This window comes from Lacerta agilis, chromosome 2, assembly GCF_009819535.1.
Source record: "Lacerta agilis isolate rLacAgi1 chromosome 2, rLacAgi1.pri, whole genome shotgun sequence".
NCBI classification, from domain to species: Eukaryota; Metazoa; Chordata; class Lepidosauria; order Squamata; family Lacertidae; genus Lacerta; species Lacerta agilis.
The window spans coordinates 88,258,426-88,276,901 of NC_046313.1; the positions used below are offsets into that span (position 1 = coordinate 88,258,426).

An 18,476-nucleotide genomic window follows, 5' to 3' on the forward strand; every position below is an offset into this window, starting at 1 on the left:
CAAGCCACCCTGGGGAGAGCGTTCGAGAAGCAGGAAGCCACTGCAGAAAAGGCAGTGGTTCTCATGCTGCCACCCTCCAGACCTCTTGTGGAGGAGACATACAAAGAACGGCCTCAGAAGATGATCTCAGGGTCCAAGTCAGTTTATATCTTAACAATGGCTTTAGGAAGTTCCTGGGTGTATCAGTGCCAACTTCTGTGGCGTTAAGTACCATCTATAGATATGTTTCAAGGTAAGCCCCCTTCTTTTGGCTGAGATGGATTTAAAGGGAGGTTTAGACCACAGTTTAGTCCATTGGGTGGGGTTTATTTCATAGTCTATGAGGGGGGAAAATAGCTTTAGGAACGATCATGACCTTCAGCAGAGCGATCTTGTCATCTCCCTGTAAGTCTGCCGCATGACGTATTACTTCCTTTAACAACAAACTCTGAATTGCTGTTAGGAAGGATTAAGTAAAGGCCATTGTGCGCTTAATTGTCTGATTTGATGCTTTCTTCTTTTGGCATTTTGGGAATAAAAACACTGGTGCTGCAAGCATGCAAATCCAATTGACTTAGAGTTGCCTCTTCTTCTCCCCCTCCCCCCTTTCTTCTTCTCAGGCAGAAAGATTTGGAGATTCCTTTGTATTTGAAGGTGTGTTGAGTGAACAAGTGAAGACTGGAATTCATCAAGCTGTGAGTCACATACCTTCCTAGCTATTGTGTTTTGGCCTGATAATTCAAGGCTGTGAACATTTTATAGTAATAATACTAATAAGTCTGTTGTAATCAAAGTATGTGGGGACCTGCAAAGATGTGTTAGATTTCAGTACAGGAAACATTATCACAATTATTTCATGTTAATTTTGTCCATTGTATTCCTCAAACTCCTTGGGAGAAGAGCAAATACAAGTACAAAGGAATAAGTATAGTATATCAGAAGTAAATGAGGTTGTAGGAACTCTCAGAACAGATTTAGGGGGGGGGTTGTTCTGTTGTGAAATGAGAAATCGCTGCACTGGTGAATGAGCTGTTTAATGCTACCACCTCGGTTGTGGACTGCCTTTCATTGGAGGTTTTTAAAGAGGTTGGGTGGCCACCCACCTGTCATTCTGTAGCTGTGATTCCTACATTGCAGGGGGTTGGACTAGATGGCCCTTGGGGTCCCTTTCCAGCTCTACAATTCTATGATTACAACCATAAAAATCAAGGTGGTGGTGATTATACCTGTATAACAACAACAAAACATTGCTAGGTGACTTGAAGGCTTATGGAGCTGATAAGCTGTTCAGAGTCAGGATAAGTGTCTTGCAGTGCTGTACAGATGTTTTCCCTCTGTTTTGCTTCTGCTTTTCACCTGAGAAATACAGTTTGCCAAGGGGGGGCAAGAACACATTAATTTTCCCTTAAACACATGTAGGGGGCCTCTTGTGGGCTTTCAGTTGCATTTTGGCTGGCTGTTCAGGGACAGCACCAGGTGACTTGGTGTTTTTGTACCTTAATCAGTTTAGCTTTCGCAGAAGTGATTCATCTTACCATGCTCCCACTGTGCTCTCAAAGGAAAATATTATGCATTGGATAAATAATAGCACACACTGGAGCACATTGTGTGCAGAGCTTCTAGGTGCAATTAGACCTTGCCGGGTTTATTCTTTGTTGCTGAAGAAAGTGGAAGCTGTGAAGAAAAGGGGAGAGAGGAAGCTTAACAAATCTGTTAAGCCACAGTTTAAGAAACCAATGGAGTGTGTGACTCTGACCCGATACATGTGGCAAAACAAACTCCCTCACCTCCCTCAACTCTTTGGGAAAATGGGCCGTGCTTCTGCTGTTGACGAACTATGAGGTGATGTGCTTGCTGCTTGTAGGGCAAGATAGATGGCCTATTTTAAATTCAGCTAGAAGGATCTTGTTCAGCAGTGGCTATGTTTGTTTGTTTTTCATCCTTTGAAGATGAAGGAGTCTGATACATGCTGGACGGCAAAGGATTCAGTGATTGCCAGACTCTGCTCCTGTTCATGGGATGGAGGGGAATTGGGCAAGTCTGACAGACATATGGTAAAGCAGGGAACAGTGTGTGCTCCAGGAATGCTCAGTTTTAAGTGTCAAGCTCTGGTTTTCAGAAGCCTGAAGAGGCGTCGCTGCTTCCAAATGGGGCTCTGGAGCTGAAATCTGTTGGGAGTTCAAGCTCAGTTATTTCCCATCACCCCTGGCCATTGGTCATGCTTGCTGAGGCTGATGGGAGTTGTAGTTCATCAACCTCTGGCGTGTCAAAGGGTCCCCATTCCTGCACTTGTTGTTGTTGTTGTTGTTCAGTCGTTCAGTCGTGTCCGACTCTTCGTGACCCCATGGACCAGAGTACGCCAGGCACGCCTATCCTTCACTGCCTCTCGCAGTTTGGCCAAACTCATGTTAGTAGCTTCAAGAACACTGTCCAACCATCTCATCCTCTGTCGTCCCCTTCTCCTTGTGCCCTCCATCTTTCCCAACATCAGGGTCTTTTCTAGGGATTCTTCTCTTCTCATGAGGTGGCCAAAGTACTGGAGCCTCAACTTCAGGATCTGTCCTTCTAGTGAGTACTCAGGGCTGATTTCTTTGAGAATGGATAGGTTTGATCTTCTTGCAGTCCACGGGACTCTCAAGAGTCTCCTCCAGCACCATAATTCAAAAGCATCAATTCTACGGCGATCAGCCTTCTTTATGGTCCAGCTCTCACTTCCGTACATTACTACTGGGAAAACCATAGCTTTAACTATACGGACTTTTGTCGGCAAGGTGATGTCTTTGCTTTTTAAGATGCTGTCTAGGTTTGTCATTGCTTTTCTCCCAAGAAGCAGGCGTCTTCTGATTTCGTGACTGCTGTCACCATCTGCAGTGATCATGGAACCCAAGAAAGTGAAATCTCTCACTGCCTCCATTTCTTCCCCTTCTATTTGCCAGGAGGTGATGGGACCAGTGGCCATGATCTTAGTTTTTTTGATGTTGAGCTTCAGACCATATTTTGCGCTCTCTTCTTTCACCCTCATTAAAAGGTTCTTCAATTCTTCCTCACTTTCTGCCATCAAGGTAGTATCATCAGCATATCTGAGGTTGTTGATATTTTTTCCGGCAATCTTAATTCCGGTTGGGGATTCATCCAGTCCAGCCTTTCGCATGATGTATTCTGCATATAAGTTAAATAAGCAGGGAGACAATATACAGCCTTGTCGTACTCCTTTCCCAATTTTGAACCAATCAGTTGTTCCATATCCAGTTCTAACTGTAGCTTCTTGTCCCACATAGAGATTTCTCAGGAGGCAAATGAGGTGATCCGGCACTCCCATTTCTTTAAGAACTTGCCATAGTTTGCTGTGGTCGACACAGTCAAATGCTTTTGCATAATCAATGAAGCAGAAGTAGATGTTTTTCTGGAACTCTCTGGCTTTCTCCATAATCCAGCGCATGTTTGCAATTTGGTCTCTGGTTCCTCTGCCCCTTCGAAATCCAGCTTGCACTTCTGGGAGTTCTCGGTCCACATACTGCTTAAGCCTGCCTTGTAGAATTTTAAGCATAACCTTGCTAGCGTGTGAAATGAGTGCAATTGTGCGGTAGTTGGAGCATTCTTTGGCACTGCCCTTCTTTGGGATTGGGATGTAGACTGATCTTCTCCAATCCTCTGGCCACTGCTGAGTTTTCCAAACTTGCTGGCATATTGAGTGCAGCACCTTAACAGCATCCTCTTTTAAAATTTTAAATAGTTCAGCTGGAATATCATCACTTCCACTGGCCTTGTTGTTAGCAAGGCTTTCTAAGGCCCATTTGACTTCACTCTCCAGGATGTCTGGCTCAAGGTCAGCAACCACATTTCCTGGGGTGTATGAGACCTCCATATCTTTCTGGTATAATTCCTCTGTGTATTCTTGCCACCTCTTCTTGATGTCTTCTGCTTCTGTTAGGTCCTTTCCACTTTTGTCCTTAATTGTGGTAATCTTTGTACGAAATGTTCCTTTCATATCTCCAATTTTCTTGAATAAATCTCTGGTTTTTCCCATTCTGTTATTTTCCTCTATTTCTTTGCATTGCTCGTTTAGAAAGGCCCTCTTGTCTCTCCTTGCTATTCTTTGGAAATCTGCATTCAATTTCCTGTATCTTTCACGATCTCCTTCGCATTTTGCTTGTCTTCTCTCCCCCGCTATTTGTAAGGCCTCATTGGTCAGCCACTTTGCTTTCTTGCATTTCTTTTTCATTGGGATGGTTTTCGTTGCTGTCTCCTGTATAATGTTACGAGCCTCCATCCACAGTTCTTCAGGTACTCTATCCACCAAATCTAAATCCTTGAACCTGTTCTTCACTTCAACTGTGTATTCATAAGGAATTTGATTTAGATTGAATCTTACTGGCCCAGTGGTTTTTCCTACTTTCTTCAGTTTAAGCTGGAATTTTGCTATAAGAAGCTGATGATCTGAGCCACAGTCAGCTCCAGGTCTTGTTTTTGCTGAGTGTATAGAGCTTCTCCATCTTTGGCTGCAGAGAATATAATCAATCTGATTTCGATGTTGCCCATCTGGTGATGTCCATGTGTAGAGTCGTCTCTTGTGTTGTTGGAAAAGAGTGTTTGTGATGACCAGCTTGTTCTCTTGACAGAACTCTATTAGCCTTTGCCCTGCTTCATTTTGATCTCCAAGGCCAAACTTGCCAGTTGTTCCTTTTATCTCTTGACTTCCTACTTTAGCATTCCAATCCCCTATAATGAGAAGAACATCCTTCTTTGGTGTCATTTCTATAAGGTGTTGTAAGTCTTCATAGAATTGATCAATTTCGGTTTCTTCAGCACTGGTAGTTGGTGCATAAACTTGGATTACTGTGATGTTAAAAGGACTGCCTTGGATTCGTATCGAGATCATTCTATCATTTTTGAAGTTGCATCCCAGTACAGCTTTCGCCACTCTTTTGTTGACTATGAGGGCCACTCCATTTCTTTTACGGGATTCCTGCCCACAGTAGTAGATATGATAGTCATCCGAACTGAATTCGCCCATTCCTGTCCATTTTAGTTCACTGATGCCTAGGATGTCAATGTTTATTCTTGCCATCTCATTTTTTACCACATCCAGCTTACCAAGGTTCATGGTTCTTACATTCCAGGTTCCTATGCAATACTTTTCTTTACAGCATTGGACTTTCCTTTCGCTTCCAGGCATATCCGCAACTGAGCGTCCTTTCGGCTTTGGCCCAGCCGCTTCATCAGCTCTGGATCTACTTGTACTTGTCCTCCGCTCTTCCCCAGTAGCAAGTTGGACGCCTTCCGACCTGAGGGGCTCATCTTCCAGCGTCATATCTTTTATATGCCTGTTGTCTTTGTCCATGGAGTTTTCTTGGCAGGGATACTGGAGCGGCTTGCCAGTTCCTTCTCCAGGTGGATCACGTTTGGTCCAAACTCTCCGCTATGACCTGTCCATCTTGACCTGTCCATAGCTTGCCTGAGTAATTCAAGCCCCTTCGCCACGACAAGGCAGTGTGCTGACTCTCATCATCACACAGGCACATAATAGGAGAATAGACTCAGGTTATAGTTTTGTATCTAGAGATTTAATTTTTCAAAAATGCGTGGCCTGTTGAACCCCAAACTGATTACTGCTACCAAGGCCAGCGCTTCAAGGCCTGCTGTTTTGTAGTGGCTGGGCAGGGGTGATGGTGACATTTGCATTTTGACAACAAAATGATCCCCTCAAAGGCAGGCAGCCAGGGAATGCATGTCTCTCTAAAAATATTTGCCCTGCCGTATTGTTCCCCCCCCCTCAAGGAATTGTCAATTTTGGCAGGGAGGTAAAAATGCTGTAATTAACCCTCCCCCAAGCGTTTGTTTGTTTGCATGCCTTAAAAAACAAACACATGTGAAATACCAGCACAAAACCTTGCTATAAACATTGGGAGATTGTCTATCTTTCCTTTAGTGAGCTATTCATGAAACAACCATTTTAATATTCTGTTTGATAATCTGTGCCTCCACATTTTACTGTTCTACCCTGAGTCAAACGGCAGAATGCCCCCCCCCCCCCTTTTAAGCAGCTATTCTGTATGTCACGGTCCTTGGCCTAACTCAACAAGCATTGTCCCTGATGCTTGCAATTGGAAGTGAGTTGGAACTGGCTCATGGCCCAAAGTGTTAAAATGCTATTGCTTCTTTCCAGCGATTTCCCCTATTTGGTTAGAGTAACTTTTAGAGGACTGTCCTTTGCCTTGTTTTTCAATATGTATTATTAGGACATCCTGGCATGCAGAACATCATCTGGGTAGGCATGGAAAAATGATATTATTCTGATGACTTTGGCCAGCAGCCTAGTGATGCAGGGACTTGCTTTTCTTGTGGTTTGGCATTCTTAACCTGTTATTTAACAGTTCACCCCAAAGTGTTTCCCCTTTCAAGTATGTAGGCTGGAATGGAGAATACAAAAGCAACATCTGGAGGAATATTTGCTGCTTGTTGTCTTTTTCTTTTTTAATATCTTACATTTAAAGCATTAAATACAATGTAGTTTTGTTGCTAATTTTCTGAACTTCAAGCTCTCAGTTGTTTGTAATTTAATACTGTGTACACACACACACACACACACACACACCCCTCCCTTGGGTATAAATTGGATGGTGCTGGCAAGGCCAGGGCTGAGGAATTCATACAATTGACATTCAGGCTTTATGATCACTGCCATTGTCGCCATCTAAGGAACTAACAAGTGTCATACCTAAAAATATTGATTTGTGCAGGCATTAGGAAAGGCAGGTCAACTTTGCATCAGGTTCCCAGTCCAAGGATGCAAAGTTGGATCCAAAAAGCTGGCAAGATTACAGTGGTACCTCTGCTTACGTACTTAATTCGTTCCGGAGGTCCGTTCTTAACCTGAAACTGTTCTTAACCTGAAGCATCATTTTAGCTAATGGGACTTCCTGCTGCCACCGCGCCGCCAGAGCACAATTTCTGTTCTTATCCTGAAGGAAAGTTCTTAACCTGAAGCGTTATTTCTGGGTTAGCGGAATATGTAATCTGAAGCGTATGTAACCCGAGGTACCACTGTAATTCGTTTGGCACTGGATAATTGGTAGAAAAATTGCAGAGCACAAGAATACAGACCAATAAGGATCAAAAGGAGGCTATTTGACATGTGTGTTTTTATTCTTCTAAGTAGCTGGTTATGACAGCAGTTTATCAAAACTTTATGAAATGTGGCCTCCTAAGCTTTTTAGATCTTCTGATCTTTACTCTAGCCTAGAAACTTGACTATCATATCCCCTGGGCTGCTACTTCCCTACATGCTGGGTTTTTGTACACACTTCTCCATGATGGCCTTTGCATGATGGCTTTTTTATGCTGCTTCTCCTGCAATACTTCCAAACCAACTCAGCCCCAACCCATTGTATGGTGTCATGGGTTGCATTCAACCAAGTCGTTCCATTACCACATTTGCAAGGACTTCTTAACCCCTTTACCCACCCAAATCTGCTCTGGCAGGTTGTGAGAACCACACAACAGATTTGTGGGTGTGCAGGGAGAGGAAGTCCCTTTGCATGGGAAGTCCTGTTGCGCAGAAAAAGTCCTACCACTAGGAAGATGATCTAGTTGGATATCAACCAATATTGGGGCATGGGTTAGCCTAGTATGTGTCTGGTTTCTCCATTGCAGTATTTGAACTAGAGGTCTGGGGAGCATGTGAGTATTGGTTTGTGTGACTGTAACTTTTTCATCTTTACCTTTTTTGATGAACAGTGTTCTGTAAAATCTCTTGGAAATACCTCATCCACATAGGTTAGCGCAGCCTCTGCCCAATGCTTGAGGAGGCCCTCTTTTCTTTTTGTCTTGAGCAACTCTTCCCTTTTACATTGCGGTATCTCTGTATGATCGGTGGCTGCTGTTTTCAAATTTAACGCAATTCTGTTGCTATGGAGGCAGAACGTTGAACAGAAGTAGGTCAATTCAGTACAGGGTCCGATGTGCTTGGGAAGCAGAAAAGCTTAGCTGGAGAGAACTGTGGATCAGGTGAGCACCAAAGGTGTCTCGCCTTGTGGACAGTCTGTTTGGAAGAGTACATGTTTCTGTATTTAAGCTCATATCTTTCTGATCGGGGCTGTCAAATACGCTGAAGTGGACAGGGAACGTGCCGTGAGACAGGTGGGCTGATTGTCTTGTTTACTTTGTGTGGGCAGGAAAATAAATCGGGCCACAAATCCCAAGAAGACTTGTTGCTGCCTTAGTTGACAGAGGTGGGGTTGAGCAATGGGAATTGTGCAGGCTGTCTCTGTTCCGGCTGCTGGAAGAGGAAAACTGAAAATAAAATAGCTGCCACATTGGTTGCTGCCCACTGAGTGACAAGGAAGCTATGTCGGGTATGTGGGATGATGATAATGTGTCAGCTGATCCCATTTACTTTGGGGTCAGAGACAGAATTGAGGTTGGCAGTGAAAAGACAGGCAGGTACCTATTGAGGTGTCATCCTATAGATGGGACTTGGGTAATGTATTGCCTGTTGCAGAGCCTGTTCCTGAGTAGAGAAAATGCTATGCTTGTCACTTCACAGCAAATGAAGACACTCTCTTCAGGAGCAAAGGGTCGCAGCCTGAGGATGAGATCAAATATGGTGTGAACTGGTGTCTGCTGACCAGTTCTACCTTCCTTTTCCCAGCCTCCCCAGCATGCTTCCCAAATTTTCTCCGTAGTGTTAGAGGACAAGCAGGCAGACATGATTGGAGGTCACCCTGAGTCAGTGATGCTAAAACCAACTGGGTGGTGCTCATGGCAACAGTTTCTCCCAATGCCCACACCATTTTTAGTACATTTTTTTTTAAAAAAAAATATTATTGCCCAGAAGGATGAATGTTTTCCCACTGTACTAAAGAAGCTTAATGCTGAACACAACACCAACAAAGCTACATGTCTCCCTCCCCAGTAATTTTCGTATCGTTTTAGATTCCTTTTCCATTCTTCTTTTTAATTTGAAGGCTGTGCACCCACCCTCTTTCATGGGTAAACATCTTGGGATGTTCCTTCGTCTTAGAGAATTCTGGTCTTGTATGCTTTCTCTTCCCTGCTCCTACTAGGAGGCTGACAGCTGCATTGTACAGCATGTACAGTTTGGGCATTGTCCTTAAGGGTCCTCTACCCTAAGGTTACACTGTGTGTCTCATCTTCCAGCTAATGAGGAGGCAAACAGTGGTGTGTTCTGACAAGCTGGATTTCTGGCACATGCAACGAGGGTGGGGAATCTTTTTCAACTCACAAACCCTTCTGGGCAACCCGTCTAGGGCCAAATGCCGGTTGTGGGTGGAGCCAGAGGCAAAAGCGGGCAGAGCAATACATGTGAATGTTACCTTTTCCGTCGTAGGCTAGTTTCTACCCACACTCAAGCAGCCTTCTCTATCCTCCAGAACGAGAGGCATTGTCAGAGTTCATGGGTGCATTCCATCCAGGCACAAATGCTCAAGGAGGCTCCAACATAGGGCCAGTGAGAGGTGTGTGGCTGGGGAGTCCCAAAAGCCTGGAGGGTTGTATTTGAGCCCTGGGCCTGAGGTTCCCCATCCCTCGCCTAGAGCTACCGTCTGGCCTATGGACTCACTATTTCGGGAAGATACGGGAACCAAGCAGTCTTTCCCCCTAGATTGTGGGGCTCCCAACCATTATAACCTCTGTTTCATGCAGCTTTGGTTTGCTCATCTTCAGTCGCTCCGCAGCAGCCTGCACTAATTCAGAACCAACGCTGCTGCTCTTGAATTTGAAGACAATGAAACTGTGAGCAGATACACAGAATATATTTAAAGCCTATTCAGCGCACATTTAAAGCTCATGACTCCCCCCCCCCCCGGGCAAAACAATTTTGGGAACCATTAAGGGTGCAGGAAATGGTAATTCTGGGGGACGGGGGGACGGGACACAATTCTTGGTTTGCTCTAAGTGTATGGTTAATGGTAAACTTCAAATGGAGCAGGGGGAAAGCCCCTCTCAGCCACTGGACCTAGGGAGTAGTTTTCTTAGCAGCAGTGGCCAGCTCTGCAGCTTGGGAAGAAAACACCTCTTTGCATGAAAGAGGTTGGTTTGATTTAATTAGCCATAAGACAAGCCCTGCTGGATCAGACCAAAAGCTTTTTTTTAGCCTCTCTTCTTGTTTCCTGCAGCAGCCTACCAGATGCCTTTAGGAAGCCCACAAACAAACATGTGGTTTCACGGTCTTCTCCATGCACTGTTTCTGCATCCATTGATACCAGTAACCAAAAACTGAGTCATATAATTTCCAGTGACACTTCTGGTTTGCTTCAACTGCAAAATCTAAGTTTGGATCACTTGTGAGGGGTTTTTTTTTTAAATACAAAAATTGCCAAAAACATGTTACATTAATCAAAGTCCGGCTTTCATTCTTCTTTTTGTCGATAGTGCTACTTCTGATAGGTAACATTCAATACAATAAATTTCGTGAGAGAATACAATAGAATTCACTTCAATTTAGTTAATTGAGCTTTTGGGAAATAACTAAAGGTAAGGCACTAAAGCTTCCTAACAAACAGGACAAACAGAATGTTCACATTCATTTTCTTTTTTTAAAAAATGGCATTTTAATGGATTTGTTTTCTACAGTTCGGCACATCCAGCATTTTATTGGCTTTATTTTCAGTAAATGGTCTTTGGTTTTGATGTCAAAGTGAACAGACTTAAGAAACTGTTTGGATATTATCTCCGCACTCCACCCTGGGTGTGCTTCAGGCGCATGCATTTACCAACACGTATGACGCGGGTGGCGCTGTGGGTTAAATCACAGAGCCTAGGACTTGTTGATCAGAAGGTCGGCGGTTTGAATCCCCGTGACGGGGTGAGCTCCCGTTGCTCGGTCCCAGCTCCTACCCACCTAGCAGTTCGAAAGCACATCAAAGTGCAAGTAGATAAATAAATAGGTAGCGCTCCAGCGGGAAGGTAAACGGCATTTCTGTGCGCTGCTCTGGTTCACCAGAAGCGGCTTAGTCATGCTGGCCACATGACCTGGAAGCTGTATGCCGGGTCCCTTGGCCAGTAACGCGAGATGAGCGCCACAACCCCAGAGTCGGACGACTGGACCTAATGGTCAGGGGTCTCTCTTTACCTTTTACCTTTATGAATCTTATATTGAATCAGAACAAATGCATGAACTGAGAAAGCCTACATTTATTAGATAAACTAAATAGGTTTGATATCCATGCTTGAGAGAGACCACAGTTTAGACATGCTTGAGAGAGACCACAGTTTAGATAGTCACTTCTGCAAGGGAGTGCATGGGTGTGTGCAGTTTTGGGTGGGAGGGAGAAGAATACTCAATCCTTAAATGCACTTCCCTTGGATTTCCAAACATTAGCTGCTATGTATTACATGCGTGCTATTGTGAGTTAAAGGGTGGTAAACAAAGCAACAATGTCTCTTTAAATGGACATTTCCCTCTTCAAATCTGGAACCATTTCCAGTTTTAGAACACGCAGGCTTGCCAACCTAAGGGAATCAGAAGTATTTTCATGATTTTGTAAATATCCACTCTGTAAACAGCCAGCTTCAAAACAAATGTACCCTAGTGATGTTCCATAATTCTTTTAATGCAACAGCATGACAGTATTGCATTAGTCAGAATCTAAACTATCAAAGTAAACAGGTTAGCAATGGTACAATAAAGGGACCAAAAGGTTTTTTATTCATAATTTATAAGCCCTAACTCTGGCAGAGTAAAGCTTGAACATGCAACTGTGGCAAGTATCCCAAGACCTGTAGAGAAAAAAATAGGTTTACTATTGATTTATGTGACATATTTTAAGTTAGCAAAGTGCTATGGAATGTTCTTGCAGGGTTTTTTGACCCATGTTTTCCCAAGAACTTTGGCTACTACCACACTTATTTTGTAGGTGGACAACAGAGAGCGTAAAAGGATCCACTCCCTCTCCAGCCAACATTGCATTGGCAGCAAACCCAGTTTTGCTGCCAATCGTCTGCCTTCATGAATAGCATCTGTGTAGGAGACTGGTGTTTGTAGACATGTTTTGCTGCATGCACACTTCTACGCCAAAGATGTATTAATTCGCACGTGAAAAGGTCCATACTTTGGTGACCTCAACACCAAGGCCAGTCGCTCAGTTGCTAGAGCAACATGACTCCTTCATTAAGATTTTAGGTGCCGTCTCCTCAGCTGTATGCTCCAACCTGTGGGTTTCTCATTCTTGCAGCTGTTGGGAGCAAGCTACAGCCCTGAGTCTTACTAAAAGAGCAGGAGCTCTCCTCATACAGAATGGTGGAGCTTTTTTTTATCAGATTAAGTATTGTGTTGCACAAGCAACAGTCTCTCCATTAGTACATTCCATCATCACAAATGTTTTATTGAGAGGAAAGAGGTTTTGAGACCTTTCGCAGTAAGCAAAGGCTGTGTGGAACCTGGCCCACAAAAGAATTAAAGATCTTGTTGTAAGACATAGCCTGGGTTGTTCGAGTGCAGATTAAAGTGTGCTTTGTTATAAGCTCGATATACGCACACTTCTGTCAGCCACAGCCAGCTTGCCTAATGGGCAGGAATGATGGGAGTTGGCTGGGCATAACGTTTGGAGGGTGCCACATTGGCTACCCCTGGCTTAGGTGTTTAGGGAAAATGCCTCTATTTCATATAAGAATCATAGAAGAGTAGAATTGGAAGGAATCCTGGGGGGTCATCTAGTCCAACCTCCTATAATACAAGAATCTCAATTAAGGTAAAGGTAAAGGACCCCTGGACAGTTAAGTCCAGTCAAAGGTGACTATGTGGTGCATCACTAGTCTCGCTTTTCAGGCCAAGGGAGTCGGCATTTGTCCACAGACAGCTTTCTGGGTCAAGTGGCCAGCATAACTGAACCGCTTCTGACGCAATAGGACACTGTGACGGAAGCCAGAGCGCACAGAAACACAGTTTACCTTCCCGCCACAGCGGTACCTATTTATCTACCTGCACTGGTGTGCTTTCAAACTGCTAGGTTGGCAGGAGCTCACCACCATCACATGGATTTGAACCGCTGACTTTCCAGTCAGCAAGCCCAAGAGGCTCAGTGGTTTAGACTACAGCACCACCCACATCCCTAGGAATCTCAGTTATAGCATCCATGACAGATGTTATTGTAAGTTGTTTTAAACTGAGTTTAATATTGCATTTTATTGTTGTAGCCTGTGCTGGGACCCTATGACAAAGGGTGGGAAGTAAATAAATGGATATGTAATCACACAAACATAAACACACCACTGTCTTCCCATCATCCCTATTTGGGCACACTTCTTTTTCCTGGTAGAAGTTTATTATGCTTCAAACCCTAAACAGGATTTGGGGGTGGGGTGGGGGTGGGGGGGAGAGACACTGAGGAAACAAAGTGTGACTTTTCTCTCCCCCCCCTGCCCACTCCACAATTCCCTCTAACCTAGTGTGTATTACATTTGGCTTTGAATTGAAGTATTTGGTTTGGACAGTGTTCTTGAAGCGACTAGCATGAGTTTGGCCAAGCTGCGGGAGGCAGTGAAAGATAGGCATGCCTGGCGTGCTCTGGTCCATGGGGTCACGAAGAGTCGGACATGACTGAACAACAACAACAACAACATTTGGTATGCAGCTGCCCGCTTTAGGCATTATGTAACTTCAGAAAATAAAAAAGTGAGATTGCTATGTTTCAGCATTTTAAAGGAAGCTTGGCCGTGACTTAATGACTTGGCAAGGCTAATAATGCCTTGTCGACAGAACACAGATTTCTTTGCGAGTGCAGTGATGGAGCTAATCTATGGTCATGATGATGTGGGTTTTGTAAGCTGATCACACGCACAAGAATGCAAAACGATTGATTGGAGGTTTCTGCCTGTCAAATACATCACACCATATCTCTGCATTTGCAATTATGCAAGCATTTCCCTCCGAGATCTTGAGCCTGTGCTTGTTAATGGATCAGGACTCAGTCACAATAATATGCCAAGACCCCAACAGAATCAAAAAACCCAAACAGAGGCAGGGTTTAATTTGAGCCAGGGCAAAGTAGCAGGACCTGTTTCAGTGCCAAGTTTCAGCTGTGGGGTCTACATGAAGGAGTAAGAGAATGCAACTGAGTATGGATAAGTTCCTTTGTCTCACCACTCAGTAGTCACACCCAGTCTCTGAAAATCTGGGATAAAGAGAGAAGACCACTAAATCAGAAGGCATGACCCTGAAGTAGACCAGAACCTTCCTCTATACTTTGGTATCTACCCTTACTTTCCTTTGGAACTTGGTACCCTGAACCCAAGTGGAGACTCCAAAGCACACGTCAAAACTTATTGCAACCCCATAGCATCTCTGCAAAGCACCATCTGTGATCCATTTCCCCTATTAATGCCCTATCACAGAATCCCACAAGTGACTCCCATCGTATGCCTTTCCTCCCCAATTCTGGGACCTTGTTCTTTGTGTTTCCCAGCTTTTTTGTAGTCTTCCATCTGTTTCTTTCAAAATGGATGCACCACTTCTCCCACTGTGCTATCACCATGTTGCTGTCTGATGCTCGCACTGTTGTTAAAACAGGTCGATTATGAATGCTGGTTCCACTTGGGTCAGAGTGGGTCTCTTGGAAGGCTCTGTTGTAACTGAACAGTGATGTCAGTTTTTCCTGGGAAGGTTGTTTCACTGCTAAATCTTGAGAAAGAGCCAGGCTTGGTGGTCTGATTCTCACTTTGGGTATGAGAGATCTTCAGGGCAGGTGTGGTTCTTCAGAGGCTGCATATCAGAAGTGGGTGTAGCCAAAGTGTAATTATGGGCATGGCAAAAGCTGCAGTTCTGAATGCTGTCTTCCAAAGGTTTCCAATTATTTTAAATAATGTCTTTATCATTCATTCATTCATTCATTATTAAATTTTTAAAATCATTTATTCATTATTAAACAGAGGGTTTCCCCCCTCATTTTTTAAATGACAAATTTTGAATGGGGTTTGGGAGTGTCACAAAAATCTTTTTTTGGGTCACAAAATCCCAGTAGGAGACCTGCAGAAGCAGTAAGTTTACTTAAAAATTTTAAAACATAATGGCACATGTTGGGGGATTCGAAGGCCACAAAACCCTGTTTGGCCTCACATTATCACATGTATCAGCCTTTCTCAAACCCCAGATGTTGTTGGACTACAACTTCCATCATCCCTAACTAGCAGGTCAGGGATGATGGGAGTTGTAGTCTATCATCTGGGGGCCCAAGGTTGAGAAAGGCTGCTTTATTATTATTATTATTATTATTATTATTAGACATTGAGGGGACCAGGCACAAAGTTTTGGTGTTGGGGGGGGGGACAGATATAGCCTGTGAGACATGCGTTAACTACCCCTGCTTTAGAGCCATTAGTCAGCACTAGACTAGACAGCCCAATGTTCTTAAGTTTATATAAGGCCAGGGTAGGAAACCTGGGGCCCTTCAGATGTTCTCAGATTCCAGCTCCCACCAGCCATTTCTAGAATGGCCAGTGCTCATGGATGATAGGAGCTGGAGTCTGACAACACCTGAAGGGCCACAGCTTCCCACCCCTGCCTTAAATGACACCATTCCTGACCCTACAAGACATCATCATATAAACCTACAGGGTCAAGATTTTTGTTATTGCTGTAGGGGGGGGGGAACCCTATCTGCTTATTAACCAGATTGCAATTGTTATTTTGTGACTGAATGATTAGGGCAAATACAGGAAGGGCAACATCCAAAACTACTAAAAAAGTACCAAAGGCAGAAAGTTTTTAGGTACAGAATACATTATCTTTGGAGCAGAGGATTGAATCTGTTGATCTATAGAGCTCTCCTAAGGAGAGTTGAACACAGTGAAGTCCATGCTTTTCTCTCTAGTCAATACTCACTACATCTGTGTTTCTGCCCCAACCCTTTTCCTTTCTGGCATATTGCTGCTTCTGTTGCAGAACACATTTCCTTTGATCCGAAGCATGAGAATGCAAGGTATTAGGAAAGCAATTAATCTCCTTAGTTGCAAGAGAAGGATTGTGGTATTAAATGATCTGGGGCTCTTATATCTCTTACCTCATTAGTACAAAGGCTAATTAGATTTATAACAATTAGAAGCTTTACAGCATTCTGAGAATTTTTGGGAAGGATGTAAGATTTAGGCAGCTCACTCAATTTTGAACAGAGCAGCTTGAAGCATACTTAGAGGATGCTGGAAAATAATTGACTTAATAGGCACTTGGAAGTTTTCATTCTGAGGTTGCGACATTGTTTCAGCAGAGGCACTGTCCTGTGAATCGTGGGCGTACCTCACATTGGAACTTGGCTTACCTGTAATGAGTGACTGTCATTTTCTCTTCATTGCAGTGCAGAGTATGAACTGGATCTCATCACAGCATCCCCTCATGTAAAAAAAAGCATGGATAGCCAATGTGGAATTTTCCAGGTGTTGTTGGAAAACAACTTCCATCACCCCCCTGCCATTTGTGCACCTGCACTTTTCAAATTTTATTTTAAGGAAAAGCAAGATCTTGAGTAGTACAGGCTGGGAAACAACAGGCCCTGGGCAGCAACAAGCCCAGCAGCCAGGGAGTTAACATGCTCCCTTCCCCTGTTTCTGCTGTCTTCTCAGTTTTAGAAACATAATATGGGCAAAAGCAATAGAGATTAAAGCTCTAATCCTGTTGATGACTAAAAAACCTGAAGCTTTTACAGTGGTGGAATACTTAAAATTTAAACTGGGACGTTGTTGTGATGTTTACACACATGTTGGGGGCGGGGAAGGTTTGTAAGAAATCCCTAGGCAGGGCTTTATGGATATTCTGAGCCCTTGCAACTGGAATTAGGTTGGATGACGTATACTCAGCCATGTTCTTGGGACTGCTGCTGGAAGCGTTCCAAATGGGAGAAAATGTTCATGGTGTAGCATTTCGGACAGAGGAAGGCAGAAGAGAAACCCAAAATAGGATAATGGAACATAGGAAGCTGCCTTATACGAAGCCACACAATAGTCTAACTTCAAAGTGCGTTTTTATGTTCCTGGCTCATTCCAAAGCTAGTAACCATAGTTTCCTTGTTTGGACGAAACAGGAAACTATGGTTAATTAGAGATAACAAACTTAGTTGGTCTCTAAGGTGCTACTGGAAGGATTTTTTAAATTTTTTATTTTGTTTTGACTATGGCAGACCAACATGGCTACCTACCTGTAGCTTCCATAAAGTAATTGTGCATACAGACAAGGTGCTTGTTCGAAAGCAGTTTCATGTACACTTATCTGAAACAGACCATTAACTGCCACTGAGTTAAAAATGTGCACCAGTCATTTCCTACTCCCCTTTTTACTGCCAATGATAACTTCCTTATTGAATGACCTCTGATAGGCTGCCAACACTTTCTTTGTCTGTTTCGTTTTAGGTGGCCATTGCTCCTTGGTGGCTTCCTGTTAAAGGAGCTAACTGGAAGCACCCCGAGGGTCCTGATTCTAATATCTCAAACAGGTGAGCCTCAGATAGGTATTGGGTTTCAGCTGTGGTATTTAAGGCTGCTTCTCACTGGATATTTTGAATTAAGGATGTATGTACATTTCATCAATTATGAAAGCCGCATTATTTCTATTGCGGCTTCTAAAAGAGAGGTAGAGGGCCTTGCTCTGTCCTTTAAAATGAAGAGCAGCAGTTTTTGAAAGCCATTTGTGCCCATAATTGATGTAGGGCGTATATACTTTGCTTATGGACATCTGTGCCCAGATATTGAACACTTAGTGAGAAAGGGCCCTTAAGTACATCATCTTCTTCCTGTGAGTAATGAGATCTGTAGGGTATTTGGCTTCCTGCTCTTTAACCTATCTCTTTCCTTTCAAGTTTCCATGTTTTTATTCCATTTTACTCCCGTGAACATTGGTAGAAGCGTTTCTTTGCTAAAAAACAAAAACAATAAACATAAACAAAACATTTCATTGTATGTTGTTAAGACCTTCTTTGAAAAATGGTACCATGGTGCCATGGCTAGTGAACAGCATTAACCTATTGATACGCATTGCTTTGTAGATGCACAAGGCAAGGAATTATGAGTACCATAGGGTCTGCGAGAGCCAGCATGGTGTAGTGGTTAAGAGCGGTAGACTCGTAATCTGGCGAACTGGGTTCGTGTCTCTGCTCCTCCACATGCAGCTGCTGGGTGACCTTGGGCTAGTCACACTTCTCTGAAGTCTCTCAGCCCCACTCACCTCACAGAGTGTTTGTTGTGGGGGAGGAAGGGAAAGGAGAATGTTAGCTGCTTTGAGACTCCTTCGGGTAGTGATAAAGCGGGATATCAAATCCAAACTCTTCTTCTTCTTCTGTGAACCTATTTTCTGTTTATAACCTCCTCATAGAATCATAGAGTTGGAAGAGACCACAAGGGCCATCCAGTCCAACCCCCTGCCAAGCAGGCAACACCACCAAAGCATTCCCGACAGATGGCTGTCAAGCCTCTGCTTAAAGACCTCCAAAGAAGGAGACTCCACCACGTTCTCATGTTCTTTACAGAGTATTTGAGGAGGATGGAGGGCATGCAGG

The 18,476-nt window shown here is 43.7% G+C and overlaps 1 protein-coding gene across 1 annotated transcript in view; it reads left to right on the forward strand.

Moving 5' to 3' along the window:
• SUMF1 (sulfatase modifying factor 1) overlaps positions 1–18,476 on the forward strand; it is a 60,193-nt gene that overhangs the window by 12,397 nt on the left and 29,320 nt on the right. The window contains exons 3-4 of the mRNA XM_033141183.1: positions 600–674; positions 17,335–17,417. Coding sequence (XP_032997074.1) covers positions 600–674; positions 17,335–17,417 — 158 coding nt within the window. The remainder of the gene's footprint in view (positions 1–599; positions 675–17,334; positions 17,418–18,476) is intronic.